The 24,242-nt window shown below is 46.7% G+C and overlaps 1 protein-coding gene across 1 annotated transcript; it reads right to left on the bottom strand.

Moving 5' to 3' along the window:
- Positions 1-198: 198 nt before the first annotated feature.
- On the bottom strand, positions 199-24,018 carry LOC135902365 (glycine, alanine and asparagine-rich protein-like). The gene is made up of 9 exons (XM_070539465.1): positions 23,885-24,018; positions 16,545-17,278; positions 14,694-14,898; positions 12,255-12,484; positions 5,737-5,820; positions 5,562-5,678; positions 3,836-4,252; positions 2,922-3,206; positions 199-261 (listed from the first exon to the last, which is right to left on the bottom strand). The coding sequence occupies exons 2-9, from the start codon at positions 16,557-16,559 to the stop codon at positions 199-201; spliced, it is 1,416 nt and encodes a 471-aa protein (XP_070395566.1). The 5' UTR covers positions 16,560-17,278; positions 23,885-24,018.
- Positions 24,019-24,242: the final 224 nt, after the last annotated feature.

Below are 24,242 nucleotides of genomic sequence, written 5' to 3'. Positions count from 1 at the left end.
CTTTAAGAACAGCAGTCGCTCCTGGGGTGTCAAGTACGACGCCATTTTGAAAAGGCCGCATGACGATGATTTTGTTTGCTTCTGTGATTGGCTGGCAGAGTAACACAACTCCGCGCGGTCCGTGTGCCTTCGTTGCCAGGCGTTGTTTTCTCAAGTTCTATTCTACTAAAGTAAACTTTATTTTACAATTTCGCTTCTTTACTTGTTCTTGGCAGTGTTGTTCCTGCGCTTCTTTCCTGCTCGAGTCCATTTGACGTGGTTCTTTTTGCCAAGTAAAGGAGAGGTGTGTCGCACAGGCGTATCTGTTAAATACACCTTATTTCATTTCTCTTTTGTGAGTTTACGCGTTCTTATGGAGAATGGTGAGCGTTATTCACATTTGTACTATTAAAGGTACCCCGATTACTTGCATAGAAAAGTTACCTTGGGTTTGCCATAGTAATCAGTATTTCATTTACTAATTGAATCCTTCATAGCGCCTTAGCCCATATGCGTGTAAGTGAAATGGTCTAAAACGAGGTACGTGCTTCCAACCTCCCCAACTGATCCCCCAGCTAAACATATGTATCTCTACAACAACAACGACGACGACGACGACGACGACAACGGGGACACGAAGGTGACACGACGACGGCACGACGAAGACGAGGACCAGAGTGCATGAAAATATTTTGCTTTCTCGGTGTTTTTGTTCCTTGCTAATAATCGTATTACGGATTTCTGCAAAGTCGGCTACAGAGCGACGCAGTCTATATAATTACTTTGATTAAAACACAAACAAAGTAAGTAAATCCTGCGGTGAACATAAGATAGGCTGATTATGAGGAAAAATTAAGAAAACAGTCTGCTATCGCGCGCAGACCCGCCGTGGTTGCTCAGTGGCTATGGTGTTGGGCTGCTGAGCACGAGGTCGCGGGATCGAATCCCGGCCACGGCGGCCGCATTTCGATGGGGGCGAAATGCGAAAACACCCGTGTGCTTAGATTTAGGTGCACGTTAAAGAACCCCAGGTGGTCAAAATTTCCGGAGTCCTCCACTACGGCGTGCCTCATAATCAGAAAGTGGTTTTGGCACGTAAAACCCCAAATATTATTATTATTAATCGCGCGCAGCTTTCTTCTGAAGAGGTTATTTTTCATCGTACACCCACTAGTACCACCCCCGACGAGAAAAGATAAATGCAGATAAGGAGTACATTTTTTCCTTGCCTCAAGAGCTTAAAAGTATCCAGGCACGTGGCACTGCCATGAAAGCGCCATTCGACAGTAGAAATGGTCGATTAGGTTGCAGCTCCGCTCGTCCTCCCCTGAACAACATCACTACCACCAGAAAAAAAGAAACAGAAAGCGATGTGCCGTTTTCCGCGAGAGACCGAATGATCCGAGGCTCTTTGCATTAAAAAGAAAGAGCGAATAATAAAGAAGCTCGATGGAAATGAACTTTGACGGTGACAAAGAGCAACACCCAGCCCCACGTGCAGGACGAAAACAAGCCATGTCATCGCTGCGTAAAAGCGTCGCCACGAATTCGACAGATCAACCAAATGTTTAACGTCTAATGTTTTTCCTCTTGAAGACAGTTTTGCATTATGAATAACGTGATAACGTAACAGGAATCAGCTTACGTATGATTCAGCCGCGGCGCTTATCATTGGGCAGCACTGTTTAGTGTGGTATATTTGTAAAATATTGCTTCTTTTTGTTTCTCTCCTTTTTGTTCTCCTATAGGTGTTACAGAAGTGTCTATCACTTATTTTATTTCTTCCTTTGCGTTTATGGTGTAATATATCGTTAACAGCATGTACGAGCGCCTTCCAAGGGCAATAAAATCGCTGCTAAACCAAGAACTATTTTGTCTTTTCTTTTTTTTTTTCGATGAGCAGGCTTAAGGAGTTGCTTTGGCAGAATGGGGTATGAACCGCAATAGGGCAAGTACACCGTTTCTTTTCTCGCGCAAGAATGCAGAACAGAAGAAATAATTAAATTGTGACTTTTAAAGGGACACTAAAGAGAAACACCAAACCAGTTTTGACCTATTATGTATTGTTTCAAAACTCCATTTTCTGTAATTGAACGTGTAAGAGACTGTTTAGTAGAAGAGAAAGTGAAGGCCAGGCTTTGTATATATATATAATTTCGTGCTGGAACCTTAGGACCGGTGGGTTAGCTTGATGTCATGGACTTCATACTGCGTATTTTCACGTACAGATGGTGCCTAAAACTTGATAGTCATGACATGTTTCCGGCTCCGCAGTACTTTCCGCACACACTGAGGCGCAAAAGCATAGCCTTCGAGATGCGTGCCTAATGTTCACAGGCACCCATTGCAGGCACGTAGATTTGGACATCACCTACTTGAGCCTTCGTGGCTCAGTAAAAGTTCTCACAAAATGCCAAGTTCCGTCTTTCGCTCCTTTAAAATACACTGTAGTCCATTTTTACACTAAACATTTAACCCGGCATATAGCAGACGCCGGGAAAATACATGGCGCCATCGTGAGTTGGTGAGGGTACTTCAATGTTTCCGCCAGTTTCTCTGTTATTTTTTTTTCTTTTCTTGCAATACCAACCCTCATCTCACGGGAGAGTGACTTTCTCTATATTTTATAAGCATAAGTTCCTAAACCCCTCAACCTACTGTTTATTTAAGTGTACCTTTAACATTCCGAAACTGCAGAATGGACTATAAGGGATGCCCCCCGTAGAGGATGGCTCAAAATTTATTCTGACTACTTGTGGTTCTTTAACGCACATTGAATCTAAGTACACGAGTTTTTTTTCTGTTCTTTTTTTTTCATTTCATCACCACAGAAATACGGCCGCCACGGCCGGCATCAAAGCCATGCCTCCAAGATAAGCAGTGCAACTATGCCACTGAGTCAATGTACAGCAAAGTGAGCAGACGTCGTGTTGTCTTTTTACAATATGTACAATATATTTTATTAACAATGGCGGTGAGGTGAGCGCCGTGAAGTCCCGCGGAAGGCCGCGGGCGCGTGAGGTCAACAATATATTACACAATCCCGGAGAGCGTGGCACCTGTGCCTTTCTGCGTGGTTCATTCGAGTGCGTGAAGACGTTCTTGCGCTGAACCATGGCGGGTGTGCTCTGGATGCAGAGGCCTGCTTGCTTTGCGGCAGGCAGCCTCTCCAAATTCGCTGCGGCAAGCGCAGTGGTCGGCTTAATCACAGTGTGCGTTTGGGAAACCTGCAAGAAGATCAGTGCGCGTTTGTTGTAAGGTTAGAACTCTACTGAATACGAGTAGCCGCAACTTGTGCGTTTTAACTTGCGAATCTGTGGCGCTTACGGAACAATCAGATAGCTCAATATTGATGTGAGACATTTACATTTATGTGTAGTGATCTTTAAACAATCCTTGTTCCTGAACTTATCGGTTGCCCTATTTCCATACAAGAATGTATACGCACATGTGGTTTCTCTTATATTGATTTTTTTTTGTCCTTATAACATTATGGGATGGTACGATAAAGTTTTGTGAAAGGCGGATCATGTAAACTGAAGTAGAGCTGGAGGTTGCGAGATAATCTGGATTTGCATCGGGAGTTAATGTGCATTCGTATGCATTCGTTAGCTTTAACAGTTCCCGCCCATGCTCCCCAGCCTGCTATATTGTGGCGACCAGTGCATGTCCCGTTCTGTTTCCAGTGTCTGTCCTGAGCGTCTGTCCTGTGAAATCTTTCTTCACCCCTGCCGTTAAACCGTTTACGATATGTTACTCGAGTGCTTCTTGGCTAGCTGCCATTTTAGGCTACAAAGCAAAACGCCCGCTGCCGCCAAAGTAGTGGCCCGCCCCCCTCATACAGCACCTAACTCACCCGCTTATTGCCATCCACCGCCATCTCCTCCGTGGCCTCCTCCGCCACCGCCATAGCCGCCTCCGAATCCGCCGCCGCCGCCACCACCTCCTTCGGCGACCTTGACAACCTCGACGCTGTGAACCTGCGCACCTCCGCCGCCGCCGCCGCCGCCGTGTCCACCACCGTAGCCTCCGCCTCCGCCGTAGCCTCCACCGCCGACGGGCGCTGCGTGTGTCTTGGTCTCTTCGTGCACGGGGACTTGCTGCAAGTTGGCACCGCCGCCTCCGCCGCCTCCGCCGCCGCCATGGCCTCCGCCGAAACCGCCGCCAAGACCGCCGCCGAGACCGCCGCCAAGACCACCGCCGAGACCACCGCCGAATCCTCCACCATGTCCACCGCCGAAACCACCACCGCCACCGCCGCCGCCGTAGCCGCCTTGACGGCATGCGCGGGAATTTACAATGGACGTGTCATCATCATGAACATTCAAACGATGTCAACTGCTGGAAAAATTCTTTAATAATACTTCCTTTACAAGCTTCTCCAGCATCATAACGTGCAACTGCGACCTATTCTTGCCTTTCTTACTTATTCTCCGCTTTCTTTTTTTCAAGCCGTGCCGAATAACACTAAAGGGCACAGGCGTAGCAACAGGGGGGGCCGGGGGGCCGTGGGCCCCGGGTGCACGGGGCAAATAGGGGGGGGGGGGGGTCATATACGTCTGAAGACACCCAAAAATTGTCGATATCCCCGCCTTCCTCGACTACAACCGGGGGGGGGGGGGGTGACAGAAGAGCTAAGGGCCCCGGGTGCCAGACGACCTAGCTACGCCACTGCTAAAGGGGCCACCAGTTTCCTGTTTTATGCGTCAGGTGGTCCATCTGCATCGACATTTCTCGTCAACTACGGCTGGAATATTGCTGGCATAAGTTTACCAGCTATTTATTATCTATCATAATCTTTCTCACACCTTAGTTTTATGCTAAATGTCTTACCATTGCACTCTCCTTGGTCATTTCTTTCAAGGCTCCAGAACACGTCACAACTCGTTTGAGGTAGGCAATGTCAACTGTAGTTTGTGGCGCAGTCAAGACCCTGACGAAAGTTACCAATTTCAACGTACTCCTCATGATTAACCAGCTAAAGCGACGTGCCGATAGCGATTTCTTCTTGCACCAGTTCTACTGGTTAGTTTCCGTATGCGCTTACTGGATGCACTGCAGAAACCATACCAAACCAGGGCTGTGACCATTGTCGCAAGGAATTACTGCACCGAGTTTTGAGATCCCAAAAGTGCAATGTCACAGCATGTGTTTTTTCTAGAACATGACATGTAAAATTTAAACCTGAACACGAGTCGGCAGTGAACTCTTTCTGGTAGATCAAAAAGAAGGTGCTATTGCACAGTATTTTTGCCCCATGTGGTTTGCTACTTCTTCTTTAACAGAACAAACGTTTGGGTGAGTTCGCTTAAGTTCATATTAAGGAACAAAGCACATACAAAAACATGGTCAAGAAAGAAAGAAGCACACAGGACCGGCGCTCGTATCGTCGTCCTGCCCCCCCCCCCCCCCCCCGCCTCCTTTCTAGTCCGTGCTAGCGATTGCACTGTTTTTCTTAAGAAGATGTTATTTCTTTGTCGGCGACATTAAACTAAGGATTCCCTTTCTCACAACTGCTAGTTCCCTTATTTCGCAAACCGCTGGGTGACTCAGGCCTTCCGCCCACTGGTATTCGCCCTTACCTCCGAATCCACCACCGCCACCGCCTCCGCTGGATACAGCCTTGACTTCGTACACCTCATGACCACCATCGCCGCCGCCGCCGCCGCCGCCGCCGCCGAAACCACCTCCAGCACCGCCTCCGAAGCCGCCTCCGAAGCCACCTCCGCCTCCTCCTCCACCACCGCCGCCCTGAACTTGGGCTTGGCCTTCCATGGCGACCACGTAGCCTACGGGGCCGACGCGGGGCCTGATCGGCTTGCTAGGGAACTTGTTCGGAATCTGTAGGTCAGAAAAAGAAAGATAAATGTATTGAGACTACTGTAGGAATTATCACCTTAATCAGCCCTATTACGTCATCCAAAAACTGAAGATCCTACCCAACTCTGTTCAGTTGTGCCTGCCTTCTGCGTACGCTAAACAATCTTTTGGCTAAGAACGTTCGTGCATCACCCTTCAATTACCCCTTGGCTGTACTTGCTTCGCTTTCCCTACCCGCCGTGTTATTTGCACATATTCCTGCCTCAAACGTTTGAAGAAAGGAGTAGTGCCGTAGTGTCACCACTTTGATCAAATTGTTATATCACGCTCATTATCACTCATTATCACTATTGCTACTTGTGTTAAACAAATTATGGAGTTTTCACTTTCTGATTATGAGGCACGCCGTAACGGAGGACTCCGGAAATTTCGACCACCTGGGGATCCTTAACGTGCACCTAAATCTAAGATTGCTACTTGTGTTCGTAAGATGGTTCCGTTCCGTTTAAAATTCATCCTCGCCATAGCTGGTTCAACCACTGACGCAATGTTGTTGTTGTTGTTGTTGTTGTTGTTGTTGTTGTTGTTGTTGTCCGCCTTCTTCTTCTCGGTCTCCAGGGTCACAGCACGCCAAGTAAACTGAACTGAACGCAGGGCGACTGATTGCTTGGTTGTATTGAAAACTGTGAGAACTATCAAGTCAATGACTTCGCAATTGGTCAATATAAGTGCTCTACTCGATGTTTCCAAGATTCAAACAATTCCAGTGAGAGGAGCTCAAGCAGGAGCTGGCTATGCATTACAGTTAGTGACTCCCTCGAAATGTGGCGTGTATAGCACAGCGAGTTCTCTGGACGAAGTCTCTGAACGGACGTGTTGCCAGCCGCGCACGTGCCGAGCCTTCCGTGGCGGCGAAGCGGTCGGTGTCAACCGTGAGGTCAGTTCGCGAAATGAGGGCGCCAGTGCGCGCCGCGAGCCACCGCCATCGCCCTCGCGTGTCCCGCCCGGAGAGACGGACGCATCGCCAAGCGCCGCCACCGTCGGGAGCGATTATCCCGGTCGTCACGCGGAAGTTATTACGAAGCAGCTGATTTGCCGCTATATTCCCGTGGCCGGATATCGCCCACTTCTATATCGTCCCGGCTATAACACGGAAGATCCAAACACGCATACACACAACAGAGGCACGCCGGGCACGGTATACACGACGCATCCTCTAGGCGCTGTGGCATTTTCTTTACCGGGCCTTACTTTCGGCCAGCATCCTTATCGAGCAGTTCGTGCACGAAAGGCTGTCTTCGTTTAAGACAGTTTTTTTCTTTCTTTATGGTTCTTCCGCAAGTTCGCGGCCGCGTTCGCTCTCTCTCTTCTACTCTTTACGTCCGTCTTAGTTCTCTTTTTTCAGCAAGGCCGCCGAGCTCCTTCTGTGCGCGGTCGTGAGCCGTGTGTCATGTTTCCGTCCGTGACGGCGAGGAAAAAGGAAAACTTCAGATCATATCTCATTCGGCGCTCACTCTCGGTTTGTCAACATAGGAAGTGGAGTCTGGCTGTTGAAATTAGTCTTTGAGGACACAGGTATCATCCACGTTGTTGTTCCGTACTCAACACACGCTCTTTCTAGTATTGTAGACGGTAGCACGTCTCTGCCGAAAATTGATATTGCAACGCAAGAGGAGCCTGATCATGATAATAATCATGGAGTGCTTTCAATGTGGTGCGCTATGGGATTATGCCAAAATAAAACTCCACGCGATGAACAAAGAACCAGGACCAACAACGCAGCCGGGTTTTGCTTTCATGTGCCGCTGTAAGATTGTGTTGGTCAATTGTTTAGAACAATGAAGAATATACTGATGCCCTAAAGGGCATCAATATATCATTAGCCGCTTTAACTGCTAATACACAGGCAGCTGCTGTGCCTAAGCTGCAAGGTAAAGAGCGTTATTACTTGTATTTTGTTGTCGTGTAAAATTTTCTCAATAATGGAGGGGACACTACTTATTCAGTTGCATTTGAAAAAAAAAAGATATGTTTGCCGTGGAACTAGAAAAACAGTCAAATCGATATGTAACCACGGTCGACATCAGAAGCGTGTCAGAGGCTTATGTTCTCAGCGAGTTGCAACACGAAATTAGCATATGATGACCGAAGTGTTATTCACATAGCTTTGTTTTTGTTATTTTCTCATAAATGACTACCAACCTTTTCACGCCTCAAAATTAGAATTTTGTGCGCTGAAATGCTACTATATATTCCGAAGCGGCTTATCGCTGAAACAACCTCTAGCGACCTCTGGATGTTATCCAGCTCCAGCTGCTTGTAGAGTTATTAAATATCCCAAGGCGCCAAGTATCCTTGTGTTTTCCGTCTGGTCTGCTATGTCATCCTTAAAGAAATTTAATGCAGACATATAAGTGCAGCGTTTCAATAGCTGTCGAAAATAGAAGCATGAATGTATACTGGCTGCTCCTTTCCAACAGTGTAAGTTTTGAAGCTAGCGCGCTCATTTTAGACAAAAGGATTTCTCAGCCATTAAATCGAAATTGAAGCGCAGCCCCAGGATTATTGTGATCTGCTTTTTTAAACAGTTGTCAGTTCACATCTATCTAATGAAAAAAAAAACTTCATTATAAGGGAAGCAAACGATTGGAAACGTATTGATGTTTGAGTTAAGCATTTCAAATCATTTTAACGATCAAATTGAGTTCAAGTTATTTAAAATATTTAATTTCAATCATGAATTGCAAATTACTTTCGCATCTATGCGCAATATTTTCTTCAGAAAGACAAAAGAGATATCCAACCTCATTGGATTGACTATTTTGTTCCTTTACAGTGAAATGTACTTTAATCCGAGTTCCATCGATGAATCATTAAGTACTTCCGAACGGACCCTGTCGAAATGATATGATTTCACTAGGAGTTAGAGGGGCAAAGTTAAACCAGTCTTTCGTTTTGTGCTTTTCTAGCTTACCGAGACTGCGTTCATAGTAACAGTGGCACTTTCGGTATCCCGGAAGTGCCATTTACTAAACCACGTATACTAATTATTTCTATTAAGTGCTCATTTGAACACATTTAGGTACACCTAATCAAAATAGGTAGTTGGGAGAGCTTGTCCGAAGTTAATGATCTAGAAACAGCGCAAAGCACCGAAATGCTGGAAGAAAATAGGAGTGTGGTCAAACAAGCTACAGAGGCACATGCTTTGACTAATAAAATTAAATTATCAGCCAGCACTTGGGTCTGCAGTTATTTTCTTTACCGCATTCCTATTTTTCTTCCTGCACTTCGGTGCTTTGCACTGCTTTTGCATCACGAGTTCTAGGTGGTTAAAGAACGTTCGAGTCCTGCACGGTATTCTCCCTAAACACATGACATCGCCTCCACCAAAACCTCACGATGCTAGTGGGCAGCTTCTAAGAGGCACTTCATCGGGTAAGCTATACACGAGCACCTCCTGTCATATGCCATAACCATTATAGCGCCTTCCTCGTACAAGTACGATTCAGAGAACTCGATAGGAATAATCATGGATGTGCCGGATTCGAACGGAGCAGTATTTAGGCTCACCAATGCAATTGAGAAGCATATTTAGCGCCAGCGAACAAGGACAGAAGGGAGACGACACCACAGCCGCATTTCTGAACAGCGAGTTGACTAATTGCCGTCTTGCGTATTTCTCACGTTTAGATTATGTTCATGTAACCGGTCATTAAGACACCTTCCTGTCTGTCGGATGTATGTTTTCCCACAGGACAGCGGAAGCTCGTAAACAACAGCTTCTACGAAACCCACTGGTGCTTTACGATGATTCGTAGAACATCCGACAGCTGTTTTACAGTACGGGTCCGTTAACCCTAAGACTGGCGTTAACCGTAAGACTGTTGAAGTTAGCGCATTGTGGTGTCGTCTCCCTTTTGTCATTTTTCGCTGGCGCTAAATATGCTTTCAAGTTAGTTTACCAACACGCCCAACAAATGGCAATGCTCAAATGGAATGTTTTGTCTAAATCACAGTGGCATTCGCCATAAGGCTAGGTGGAAACGTTGCTTTATAAGTCCTGGTGCTTGTGTGAAATGATTATTTGATATGTAACCGTGAACCCTGAATGATGTATGACGGAACCGCCCAAGAGATAAGGAGTAGCCGGCGCCTTAAATTGCGCGCCAACATCTTCTTATATCATATCAATAAAAAAAAAAGGCTAGGTGTGAACGGAACGTGTTGAGATTTCCTGGTGGAATGCAGTGACACCTAGTCAATGACGCATAGTGCTTATCTAAGAGCACAAGCAGCTCCTGATGCTATGAAAGTGTGCGTCTTAAGATATAAACAAATACTGCGAGCCCCCTATTGCGCTTCGTCTTTCTTTGAGTTCAGCAACCATAGTTATCATATTACTAAATTGTAAATATCGCACTGATAAGTACATACTTTATATTGCTTTAGTGCAGAATTTACAAAAAGAGCAAAGGGACATTAATGGGACAGGCGCCAAGTAAGTAAGTACATATACGATTTATATACGATATGCATAGGTACATAGGCGATAAGTAAGTATACGGTCTCGCTCCACGGACGTGTACCCATCGTTACCGCTCCGTTTCACTTACACAACGTAGATCGTTCGTTTAAAAAAAAAAATCCTGAGCCCAACTGCTCCGACTGGTTTTCTGTGTTCAGCTGCATCTTGCCTTTTTTTGTGTGTGTCAGCTGTATATATATTTATCCCTGATAATTGCACGCGTATTTTTCTCTATACGTTGATTCTTATAGCTCATTCTGTTTGTCAAATGAAACGCCTATCCCAATCCCCGTTTCTAAAAGTATAGAATGAATCTCTACATTGTATTCAAGTTAAGTGGAACTGCTAAATGCTGTACATCAACTTCTAGACCATCAAATTATCATGAAACCTGATTTATAAGAATATCCCGTAAAAGGAGAAGAACAATAAGCAGTGTAAAGAGTTCGAGAACAAGATGCGCTGAATAGCGAACTTAACAAATCGTAAGTTTTCTGCTAGTGCATCTGTACTGTGGTTACGGATTAGAATATACACACATGTACTTTTCTAGGTAAGCCACTGTGCGAAATGTCTTGAAATCATAGATGACATGGCACAACAACAAACGGGTTTAGGAAATGGTTTGTACTTATCGCTTGACACATCCGGTCTCAGATTGCAAACATGGCCACCTGGGTTCTCCCAGAAGTGCGCATTAACGTCAGCGACGACGCACCTTGGGCTTGCTTCGCCCTAACTGATTATTCCACCAGTGAAACAACCACTGATGGCACCGGGGAAGACACAGTCAAAACCACAATCAGTGAACCGATGCACATTGAATAATTATGTCGTGATGTACAAAAGTACATAGCCTAACTACGTAAAACTGTAATGTTGTCGATAATCAACGTCTCCAACAATACAATGTCATATAATCTTTTTATCTTCACAACCTGCGATGCAACCTACATCACAAGCTGTGATGTAGGTTGCGCTTCAGAAAATTAACATGGTTCGTAAGGGCCCTTACACTACGAAACAACAATGCTTCGCATCACGTTGCGCTCAACTGTAGTTGTGGCTGGCATATTTTTACCCGCAGAATCATGTTAAAAGATGTGGCCGCATGCCCACAGTGATTCCACCATCTGTTAGGTTCATTTCTTCCTTTCTTCCTTTCTTTCTTTCTTTCTTTCTTTCTTTCTTTCTTTCTTTCTTTCTTTCTTTCTTTCTTCCTTTCTTTCTTTCTTTCTTTCTTTCTTATATTCCTTTCTTTCTCTCCTTTCAGTTTGGTCCCTGAATTACCATCTAGCGCTTCTTTTTCTGTCCCTCTCTCTTTCTTTAGTTTCTTTCACAGTATGTATTCTGACAACAAAATAAACCCTTCTGTTAGTAGTCAGTTCTTTCTACTGTCCGCCTTCTCGAGTTCCGCCTCTCACGCAGTTCTTTCGTCCCGTTGTCATTGTTCTTTCATCTTTCCTGTTCGTGTAATCTTCTTCCCTTCCGCACAACTTTAGTGTTTCCCTTCGCACAAATGTCACACCAACTAGCCCAGCGATTTACTATTCCGCTGTCATTTATTCATGCAAGATAGCGAACATTACTTCTCGGGTTAGCCTCCCTTTCTTTATTTAGCTACTCTCTCTCTCTCTCTCTCTCTCTCTCTATCTCTCTCTATCTATCTATCTATCTATCTATCTATCTATCTATCTATCTATCTATCTATCTATCTATCTATCTATCTATCTATCTATCTATCTATCTATCTATCTATCTATCTATCTATCTATCTATCTATATCTATCTATCTATCTATCTATCTATCTATCTATCTATCTATCTATCTATCTATCTATCTATCTATCTATCTATCTATCTATCTATCTATCTATCTATTCCTGTTACGCTGTGCTCCATGTGATTCCGTCTGCACACACTGTACCTGGACATGCTGGAAGTCTATGGGCACCGAGCTGGTGTCGACGTGGGCGGTGAAGCGACGTAGCGTAGTCACTAGCCTGCCGCCGCCTCCACCACCTCCTCCTCCCCCGCCACCTCCTCCATTCTTGATGACGATGACGTTGGCGGTGTCTCCACCCCCTCCTCCACCACCGATGGCACCTCCGCCACCACCGCCGCCTCCGCTGACCACGGTTGAAGGAACTTCGATGGCTGCAAGGGAATTGGGACACCGCTCTCTGAAGCTTTCAAGCATGGTAGAAAATGTGTGGTAAAAATGTGAGCAGCACAGAATTTTTGTTTATGTGCATAACCTACATGTTGCATGGTGCATACAGGTTGCAATAATTTTTTTTCTATAAAATTGTTGTCGTTTCCTTTATCGTATGCTACTGAAACCACCACGGTATCCACTTGCGTTTCTAATTCTGCTTTTACAGTCTAGTATTTGTCCTGTTATGAATTCGCATCAGCGAAGGTAGTTCTTTAGCTCCTTTATTGCCTTTATTATTCGCTTTTTTTCAACCTTCGTATTTCATGTTCTGCTTTGTTCAACGTAAAGTGTGGTTTCCTTTATTTTAAACAATAATTTATTTAACGTTGACCCTCGTATGATTGCATAGCTTTCTTCCTCTACCCGGTACTTCAATGATCCTCAGTTTCGGAACAGCAACGAGCCCTTAGCTTCGCAGTCAACAGTCAACTACACCACTCATCAACTGTCGGATGAAATTTAAAACAGACGTGGACACCAGGAGGCGCAGAGGGCACACGAAGCGCTTAATGTGTCCTGTGTCCTTGTGTCCCTGTTTATCCACGCTAAAACAATTTATTTATTTATTTATTTATTTATTTATTTATTTATTTATTTATTTATTTATTTATTTATTTATTGTTCTCCATAAAGCAACATATCTACTTGCCTCCACCGCCAAATATCAAAGGCATCGTTGCCTGAAAGTGTGCTCCTTTGCAATAATACATATGTAAAGGTGAAGCCCGCTTTCTTCCGCACAGGCATCAACGTTTCGGGAAATCTCCCAAGGGCCTTAAACATAGTCACACTCTAAAGCTATCATCATTGTCGTGCAGTCTTAAAGTGTACAGTCTTTATAAAAAGTAGGTGGACTACTTCGCCAGCCAGTGAAGTGATTGCCAGATCTACTTGTACTGCATAGATTTGACTAGATGACGAATTTCGTTTGCTTGGGTTGGCAGAAGTAGCTGGCTTTTAATGTTGAGAGCATAGGGCATGAGGAGCCACACTGTTAAAGTGATAAATTTCTTCGCGATTGCGATTAATTACGCTAATTTATCCCTGCTACTTGCACGTCACGTTCAACGCCCTATATTTCTGTCCCTTTAGTTGCTGTTCATGTGGTTCAAGAATATAACGCTAAATTGTACGGCTCCTTTCTAATCCTTACTTTTGATACCGTTCTTCAGAGTGTTGTGTTTTCCAAGTTTGGACAGCAGTACGTCAATCATCATTAAAATAGTAGCCTCATGAATTTAAAAAATTTTTAAGGCCTTCCTACTGGAAAAAGAAACATGCTTTGAACCAAATTGTAGGTATACTTATTTACCTGTAAAGTGTTACTCACCATTCAGAGCGATTCATGCCAGTCTCGTGATTACATGGACTGGTATAAACACCATGAAATGATACTCTATATCCAGGGAACTGTAAACATAAACTAAACGAAAGGTGTAAATAAAATGTGGTAGTCACATTTTTCCTCTGTTTTGAACCGACTCATGACAATATATCTAGCTGCAAGCTCATCAAGTATCTTCACTCTACCAAAGAAACATGCGTTTGTGTCATTGTTGGCTGAATTTTCTACGTCGAGGAAGACGACAACGACGTATAACGGTTTCTGGTACAGAACACAAGAAAGCATAAATTAGGGCACCTCGTGATTTAGCCAGCAGTGTTTTAGGCGCCGAGGCCGCATTACAAGCGTATAAGGCCCGTTAGGGCATCTACCGGATCACACGAACATCCACAGCCACATCTTCACTTTCGTAGCGTTCACGTCCCTACGATTGTGACCAGCGAAGCGGGAAATAGGGCCCAGCATGCCTCTGTGAAACGCCGATTGCCTTAGTGCCTACGTTGCATCACTGTTTTCGCCATCCAAATGTCTTTTATTTTCCATCCCAGCATATCTAGCTATATAGAGTAATGTCTGCTTCAAATCTTCGTGACCTCGACATATCTAGCATGTGACATGGAACAAAAAAGGATGAAAACATTCCACAGATTAATCTGCACCTCCTTAACTTCTAATAGTACGTGTGCTCCTCGTTTTGCTGGACTCGACTGAAAATAATGAGCTACCATCTAATCTTGGCAAAATTGATGCTGGTCTCTTAACGCTGTGGCGAAGAGAGAGCGAATAGTAGCTGAAAATGTCACCTTGGACGCTGACGGCGTGGCCGCCGCCTCCGCCTCCTCCATGGCCACCACCGAATCCACCTCCGCCGTGGCCTCCACTAAACCCGCCTCCAAATCCGCCGCCGCCGCCGCCACCGTAGCCACCGCCACCGCCACCGAAGCCTCCGCCGCCGCCGCCAAGTCCTCCGGCCAGGGTCAGACCCCAGCAGAGGGACAGAATCAAGCCCTGTTGGTGTTCGACAGTCCGAAAAGACAACACTTTGTAAATGTCAGCGCTGCATTGGAGGCATTTAGTCTAAACCATGCCCGTCAAATATTTCGTTATTAACAACACCATAGGATATAGGGACGGAGAAAGAGGCAAGACCGGCAGATTAGGCACCGTTAAGCGCCTTTTTCCTGTTGTTTTGGCACCTTTCTCCGTCCCTGTTTCTTTCGGTGTTCTTAATGAGCCATCTTGTCCAGTTTGCCATTCTCCTAGTACTCTCGTCAGTTGCCAACGCAAACATTGGTTTAACTCCAACTGGCATTGCGAAATACGCGCAGAGTAGTAGCAGTGCGATATGTATGGAGACGATTAAATTTACAAGTGCTGTCTGGGCTCGAAGCAGCTTTAGGGACTGCGAACAAGTCACTGTCGGTGCACTTGGAGGCAGTTTTAAGAATGCCACACCCCTTACCTCCATCAAAACGATGCAGGAGTACTGCTTTCGCGCACTCTAAACTGCTGCGACGAAGGCGGTAGCTGCGCTGTTACGTTGAACGTCCTTGATCGGTTTTCGATGGTATTTCGAACGGCTTGACTTAAGAAAATCAGCGGCCTGTGTATGTACAGTAAGTTAATTTTATAGCTTTCAACCCCACAAAAGCAACTAAGGCACACCGAATAATTAGCGAAGAGGGACCCATGTTTATTCCGAAAATAATTATCTATGAAAATGTGCCTTGAGAGTCAATGCTAAGAACATGTCATCCTTGCAGCGATCCCTGTTATGAAGAAGTTAGTAGCTCCGGAGATTGCTATATGCTCTTCTGGCTCCAAACACCCATAATAGTTACTACTACACTGTGGGTGGACATATCTGTGTCGCTTTCAGAGAAGCGGCAACCAGAGGAAACATTCGAGATATCTGCGTAGCGACGAAGTTGCTTCATTTCTAGGCGCCAGTGCAGATAGGGCTAACTTGTACTTTACGATGTTTATCTAACACACATGTAGGAACCTCAAGCAAGCACATTACTTGGCGAAAGTACAGTCACTAAAGTAGAGCGGCTCCAAGACATCAGCAAGTGCAACATCAAGGAACCGTTTTCATTTCCACGAATGACATAATTGTAAATTATATATCTAAAACGACCCCATACATCCTCTGAATTGCAGTTACACTGTACAAAACCCCTTCCTGTAGATATTTATCCAAAAGGAAACTTAAGATCCAATATAATTTCTTAAACTCTGATGTGACACAACCGGTTCTGAAGCCGTTCCTAGCGTAACAAAAAAAAAGGATATGTAGAGAAAAACGAAGATGCTGGTACTGTTCAGACCACTGTGTATACTCGCTCTGAGCTGACTTCTCCCGACCCATCCACTGCCCCAACGCCGTGCCATCCCGACCGCCTCTTCCTCGTATTGTCTGCGCGTTCGGCAGCTGTGGGAAAAATAGAGACGCGCCGGCTAGGCCGTGTGTTTTGGCTGCCGCTGGATCGCATGTCTCTGTGGTGCGCGTGCACCCTCTTGCCAGCTTCCTCCTCGTCGCTTCCTTCCTGCCCGCCTTTTCCACGCGTCCGGTTTCCGCCCCGTCCCGTCCATCGCGCCGCGCCGCGTTTTTCGTCGTCCGACCGCCATAGGAAGCGACCACTTCCTCTTACCTTTGTGATCGCCATGTGTCTGAGATCTCTGTGCTGCGCCGTTTCGGCTCGGAGGCCTCGCTCAGCACTGATGCCGTGTCTCGGGTGGCAGGCGGCTTTTTATAAGGACTATACTCCTCTCTCCTGACTCTGCGCTGCCCGAACTGTTCTCGGTCCGGGGCGAGGGTACTCCTCGTTGGTGTCGGATGGTGGGGAGGAAGGAACCAGAGCCTGTCCGCCGCACGAGAAGAAAACGGTAAGGAGGCGAAGAAGAAGCGAGCGAGGAGTACGCGGCTTGCTTTCACCAGGGAGAAGAAGCCGCCGGACCCACATTTTCACTCTCGTCGTCGTTCCGTCCGGTGCCCCTTCTTGCCACTTCCCAGGTCCGGCCGGCCAGGAGAGGCGCGCACGAGGGGTCCTCGGCGTCGTCGACCCGTGCGGAGATCAAGCAGAACAGAAGGTGTAACCGGCGTTTGCTTCTTTTTTTTTCTTTCTTTCTTTTCCTCTCCCGACGGGCCGCCGCTGCTCATTCGGGAGGGCGGAACGAGAGGCGGGCATAAGCGAAAGTCCGCGTTGAGGCGCAAAACGAACGAGAGAGAAAACGGGGGTGCGAGGGGTGCGGTGAACGCCTGGTAAGCGCAGGTTTCCGGATTATCCTCGCGCAATGTGTGACGCTCGTTTCTGTCTATAACCGCGTTGGTTGCGTCGTATACGTGGTGACGCGCATCGCTGGAGTCCGGTAGCGCGTGCTGGTTCTGTAGATCAGAAAGAGGGAGAAAAAAACGAAAGGCCATAAGAAATTCTGGATACGGCACGAAGGTAGCTCGCCTACCCCGATATACGTTGTCCAGCCGTACTTACGACTTCATCGTGCTCCACTCATAAGGTGTAATGTCCGCACGCTTTAATATTTGTTGCTTGCGCGACTAAAATAACTGCTCAAGATTGCCCATTGGGATACCATCGTTCGCTCGTACTTTTTTTTCGCTAAGGGAAATGTGCACTGCGTCAGCAGTGCGCATTGTTTTTCTACAGAGCAGACCCTCTCAGAGACCCTTTAGGGCGCATCATGGGTTTACAGACGCGGAAGCTCACTTGAGCGTGAAAATAACAAGTTTGGTTGTTCACTGCTAGACGTAGGTCTAAATATGAGCAACTACCTTCGGAAAGACTGTCAACTGTGTTGCTGATTTGGATATGCCTGCTTACAGATGTCGATGTTTTTGTGTTCTAAAGCGCTGTAGCCAATGAACATAAGCTGCTGTCGTTACGGCATATCAAATGCCAGATACGATGTATGAATCTGTTTCTAAAAAAAAGAACGTGGCTGCTACAAGCACTTCTTTTCGCCTTAGTTGCACATTCATCATTCAGTTTTGCAAGTTTCAGCCCTACAGCCACACTCGCACTCTATAGTGCCTCGTCGTCGTATTTGACACACCATAGAACATAAATTTTGTTTGTGACATCAGGAGTGCACTATACAATATTTAGGAGTGCATAGTGCATTCTTTATGTCACAAACAAAAATTCATGTTTTCATAGAACAACTCATATACATTTTAGAACAAGAATTAATGATCACCACTCAGCATCTTGAGTTTGTGAAGGAATACGTCTACCTAGCTCAATTACTCACAGGGGGCCTTGATCAAAAGAAGGAAATTTAAACAAGAATTCAAATGAGTTGGAGTGTACAAGGCAATCATCCCCAAATCCTGACTGGAAGCTTACCACTGTCTTTGAAAAGATAAGTGTACAATCATTGCATTCTACCGATGATAACATCTGGGCTGAAACTTGGAGATTGACAAAGAAGCTTGAGAACGAGTTAAGTACCGCACAAACAGCGATGGAATGAAAAATGTTAGGCGTAACATTAAGAGACAGGAAGAGAGCAGTGTTAATCAGAGATCATATGAGGATATCCGATATTCTTGTTGACATTAAGAGGAAAAAAATGGGGCTGGGCAGGCAATGTAATCCGTAGGGTAGATAACCGATGGACCATTAGAGTTACAAAATGGGTACCAGGTATAGGAAGTGCAGTCGAGGAGGGCAGGAGATCAGGTGAAGTGATCAAATGAGGAAATTTGCAACCGCAAGTTGGAATGAGCCAGCGAAAGGCAAGCGTAATTGGAGTTCCCTGGGAGAGACCTTGGTTCTGGGTGCAGGGGACATAAAAATAGGCCGATGACCATGTTGATTACGACAAGGGCAATTTTTTTAACTCCTTCAACGCACTTTTGAGGGCAAAAAATACCGTGCATAGGAACTGGCATGCTTGCCTTTGTAAAGTTCTTGCTATACTCTAGCAGGATAAACGTTTCATCAAGGTTCGAGGCCTCCTTGTCGCGTTATCAAGACATTGTGAAGCGATTTCTGATGTTATTACATATTTCAGTGCTTTTAAGAATTGGTAGGTAGCAAGACAGAAGTAACGCTGCTGTTCAATTGACTTCAACCGAAAAAAACTGCAGACCACGTGACCACTGAACAAGGTACCATCGGAGCGCATACCCATCATTAGTCGCGGGTATCATAATCATCGCAGGCATTCAGCAGACATGGATTGCTAAGCATAGTGCTACTGTCTCTAGACCAGTTTCTTCGTTGTTCCTTTCTCTTATTTGACAGTAGGGAGGAAAAAAATTATGCTTTTTGACTGAAAACTCTGAGCAGGACACGAGATTATTTTTCCCGTGCTAGTAGTGTCTTATCTTACTGCTTCCCCCTCCTGGAATAGGCTACGTGTATATATATATATATATATACATATATATATATATATATATATATATATATATATATATATATATATATATATATATATATATATATATATATATATATATATATATATATATATATATATATATATATATATATATATATATATATATGTGTGTGTGTGTGTGCATATATACAGTGTTTCCAAAGGAAGAAATTCGCGAGCGATGGGTTTACTAGAGCTGCTAATATTCGATTTCGTCTTCGAATCGCGTACTCACTATTCGCAACTGCAAAGATTTTTCGAATACTTTTGAATACTTCAATACGTCAAATGAGACCAAATAAATATAACATTGCAGCAAAAGTACGGTCAGTTTTCATCTCCGCGGGCATGATATAGACATAAAACATGAGAACTTGCGTAGTGGAGCGGGCAACGTCACACAGGTAGCCATACTTTACAGGCGGTACAGCGATGAATCACGCTCTCTGAAGAGCCAGAGAGAGAGAGAAACAACTTTACTGGTCCATTGTGAACTGAAACGCGTTAAGCGTCTGATGGGGTGGCTCCCTCTTCGCGGGCTCCATATGCTTCCAGGGCCGCCTGGCCCCTGTGGATCAGTCGGAGCTGGTCTTCCAGGGCGGGGCTGGACAGCATGATCTCCCATCGCTCGGAAAGAGTGGGGATAGCAGGGGGGTTAGTTATGGGTATAGGTGGGGGGTGGTCAATGGAAAAATTGCACTCTCCTATGACGTGCCGAAGGGTGCCTAATGCATTGCAGTGAGGACATGTGTTCTTATATCTCTCTGGGTACATTTTGTTCTGGAGGCAGGGGTGGGGAAAGGATCCTGCCTGGATTTGCCTGTATATTGTTTGTTCGGCTCTGGTCAAGGAGCGGTGGGGGTGCGGGAATGTCTTCCTGCCGTCCCTGTAATATCTGACTATATCTCTGTAATTTGTGATGGGTTGCCATCCCCTTGCCTCCTCCTCGTTGGCCCGGGAGTTTAGCGCTCGGGCCTGTTGATGAGCATATTCATTGCCTTCAACTAAGGAGTGAGCCGGGACCCAAACTAATTCGATTGCTTGTTTAGGAGGCGTAGCTTTACCAAGAATTTTTAGTGCCCCAAGGGACACCCAGCCAGATCTGTAGTTCTTGTATGCAGCTTGTGAGTCCGTGACGATCTTGGTGACGTTTGGTTGCAGGAGTGCGAGAGCTATCGCTGCTTCTTCTGCTTCCTCCGAAGACGGAGTGTAGATTGATGCGCAGGTGACCAGCTTTTCTAGCCCGGTGACCACGACTGTTGCCCTCGTGGAGCGTTTCGATAGAGAGGCGTCTGTATATAAAACAGTGTCGTCTTCCTCCAGGGTCCTGGAGATGGCTCTTGCGCGGGCGTCGCGTCGTCCGGCATGCCTTGTGGGGTTCATGTTGCGTGGTAGTGGTTTGCATTCCAACTTCTCACTCAGCTTTTCGGGTAATTGGTCGTGGCGGGTGTAGTGCGATTCTTGCCATCCTAGCTTGCGGAGGACGCTTCTGCCCGCCTTGGTCTGGCTAAGGCGTACCCTTTGATTGGATAGGTGGGCTTCTACGAGCTCGGCTACTGTGTTGTGCACTCCCATTTGAAGTAATTTTGTCGTGGATGAATTTATGGGAATACCCAGGGCCTGCTTCGTGGCTTTCCTGATTATTGCGTCAAGTAGTAAGACGTCCTTCTTGGGGAGCTGCAGGTACGGCGCCGCGTAGACGATTCGTGATATAACAAAGGCCTCAACGAGGCGCAAGGTGTCCGATTCCTTCAGACCCCTCCGCCTGTTGGCCACTCGTCTGATCATGTTCAAGATTTGGTCTGACGTGAGCTTCATTTTTCTAATCATGGCTGTTGCCTTGCCGTCTGCCTGGATCAGGAGGCCCAGGATCCTGAGTTGTGGTACCGGGAGGATCCGGTTCCCTTCCAAAGTGATTTCTATATTTTCTGCTTGGGTACTTGATGCACGTGGTCTGACAACGGTCAGCTCCGATTTTTGAGGCGAACAGCAAAGGCCACATGTCTTCACATAGCTGTTGATCGTGTCAGCCGCTTTTTGGAGCGTGTTTTCTATCCAGCCATCCGACCCTGCCCTCGCAGTCCAGAGGGTGATGTCGTCGGCATATAATGCGTGGCCCAGACCATCTATTGATTCGAGAAGCTTGGGCAACGGCAAGAGAGCCATGTTACATAACAGGGGGGAAAGGACCGAACCTTGCGGCGTTCCTCGATCCCCCAGGTAGATCGGTTGGGATGTCTCCTCTCCTATTCTGATCCTTGCCGTTCGGTCACGAAGAAAGTCTCGGATGTAGTTGTAAGTTTTCACTCCACAACCCGTGTTGCGCAGGTTGCGGAGGACACTTTCATGTGTGACGTTATCAAATGCCCCTGTGAGGTCTAGCGCTAGTATCGCTCGCGGCGCCTGCTTCGTTGCTCGCTTAATTACCAGTTCGTTGAGTTGTACGAGAACATCCTGGGTGCCCAGGTGTTGCCTAAAGCCATACATTGTCTCTGGCATCTGATCGGTGGCATCAAGATGTCGCTGCAACCTCTTAAGTACCATACGTTCCATGACCTTCCCCACGCAGGACGTGAGGGATATCGGTCGCATGTTGTCGATGTGAGGTGTCTTCCCAGGCTTGGGTATGAAGCGGACTTCTGCCTCTTTCCATTCGTGTGGAAGATTGCCAGACTCCCAGACCCGGTTCATATACTCGAGCAGCTGTCTGCGGGCCTTGTGCTCGAGGTTGTTAAGTAACTTGTAGGTAATGGAATCGGGTCCCGGCGCGCTGCCCCTGTTGCTCTCGGAGATTGCTGAGATCAACTCGGTGTCAGTGAATGGCTTATCTAACGCTTCATTGGTAGGTCCTGCGTAGTCGGGAGGTGCGATATCACCCTTCTCCGTTTTCAGGTACTTGGCCTTCAGGTCGTTGATGAGTTTGTCGGCACCCCCAGTATAGTTGTTGAGGGTGCGTGTGAGGCTTCGATTAGTGGCGCTCTTGCTGCCGAGAGGATCGATCAGGTGACGAAGGAGGCACCACGTCTTCCTGGTAGAAAGGGTGCCCTGCAGTCCATCACACACGCTCAGCCAGTTCTCTCTGCACAGCTTGGACGCGTATTCAGCTGCTTGCTTGTTGAGATCATGGATGCGTTTGCGAAGTTTCTTGTTGTGTCGTTGTTTCTTCCAGCGTCTGGTGAGGCTGTGTCGTGCTTTCCAAAGGTGGGCAAGCTTTGCGTCCACACAGGGTGTCTGCAGTGTGGTCGCAATTTTCTGGGTGTATTTGTCTACCAGCTCGAGTTGTTCCTTAGCCCATTCCCCATACGATTTGGTGCTGTTCGTGTCCTCGTCTTCATCTGCTGCTTGCCTTTTTCGAAGTTTGTCCCAGTCAGTTATCTTTGTTGTTCCCATTCGGGCCTTGAAGGCGGGCCCCCTGATCGTAATACTGAGGATATCGTGGTCCGACCCCAGGTTCGCGCCTGTGTTCTGCCACGACACGTCCAAGGTTCCACTCAGCAGGGTAAGGTCTGGAGTGGTGTCCCGGGTTGTACTTGTGCCCATGCGGGTGGGAGTGTCTGGTTCGTTGAGTAGAGCTAATGTGTGCTGATCCATGAGGTTCGCCAGCACCCTGCCTCTCTTGGAGCAAAATTTGTAACCCCATATTGTGTGAGGCGCATTGAAATCTCCTAATATCAATAGGGGTCGGCTGCCCGCCTCTCTCTTGCTGTCGAGTAATGTGCCCTCTATGTCGAGGTTCTTCTTGGAGGGCCGACAGTATGCGTTGAGTATAAAGATGTTGTTTTTGCTTCCTATGCCTCTGCTGTGAATTTCCAAGAGAACGTGTTCACACCCTCTCTGAATGGTAATGTGCTGCGTTGCAGCAATGTTGCTTCGGACTAGGATGGCTGTGCTTTTCTCACTGGGATCGGTGTATGTAACGTACCCCGCGAGTTTTGGTCGCGAGTTCGTTTCTTGAATTGCAAGGATATCCGGTTTGTGTTCCGCATTATCTATGTATTGCTGTAATTCGCCTATTTTGTCTTTAATTCCTCGGCAGTTCCATTGGGCTAAGATCGTTGTATCTTCCTTCCTATTTTTACGCCTGGCCGCCATCTTGGCTCAGGTTGGTAGTCGTGAGACTACTCGCCATGCACGGTTTCCCATACGGGGCTCCCTTTTTAGCTTTTTGAGTGGTTAGTATAAGCTGGTTGACATTAGCTTCTAGTGCGTCGAACTTGGCCATCTTGGACGTTATCAGGCCGATTTGGCTGGCAAGCTGTGTGACCATCTCGGTGAGGGCTTCAATGGGCTTGGCCCACGCCGGTTCCTCAGACGGACTCGATTCAATTTTCTCTGCCTCCATTGCTGTTACCGGGGGCTCCGGTTGAGCGTCCCTCTTGGCAATTTTGCGTTTTGTGACATCCTCGCTGTTTTTCGATTTTTCTAATGCCTCCATGCGCGCAAGAAGCGCGCTGAGTTGCTCATTTTGCTTAACTACAAGCGCTTTGAGTTGCATACATTCCTCACAATCTTTCTTGGGAGTCTGGGGAAGGGGAGGGAAATCTTTGTTGCTAAGAGGGATAGGAGATCTAACTGCCCAGCCCACCTGTTTAGCGGCGTTCCTCGACGGTGTCTGGCTCCGGGTCTTCGACCTTGAGCGCGACTCCCGGCGGCGCCCGCTGCAGCTGCTGCCGGCCACGTCACCCGGCGACGACGCTCGGGAGCCCGGCTTTGAGGCGCAGCTGCTGCTCCGCCCTCGTCCGCCTTCACAGGAAAGAGAATGATTCCGGTACCCTGACGTAGCTGCTCCCTCCCGACGTGACGGTTTGGAGGATTCTGCGGGCGTGTAGTTGGTATCTTTCCGCTCCCACCGGCGTTTCCGTACCACGTACGGGATCTTGAAGCGAGCTCTGCACACCTTGTCTGCGGTCAAATGTTCTCCTCCACAGAGGTCACACTTGGGG

This window comes from Dermacentor albipictus, chromosome 5 (genome assembly GCF_038994185.2).
Source record: "Dermacentor albipictus isolate Rhodes 1998 colony chromosome 5, USDA_Dalb.pri_finalv2, whole genome shotgun sequence".
In the NCBI taxonomy this organism is placed as follows: domain Eukaryota; kingdom Metazoa; phylum Arthropoda; class Arachnida; order Ixodida; family Ixodidae; genus Dermacentor; species Dermacentor albipictus.
The sequence above is the reverse complement of the archived record's forward strand: the minus strand, read 5'-3'. Positions and strand labels throughout refer to the sequence as shown.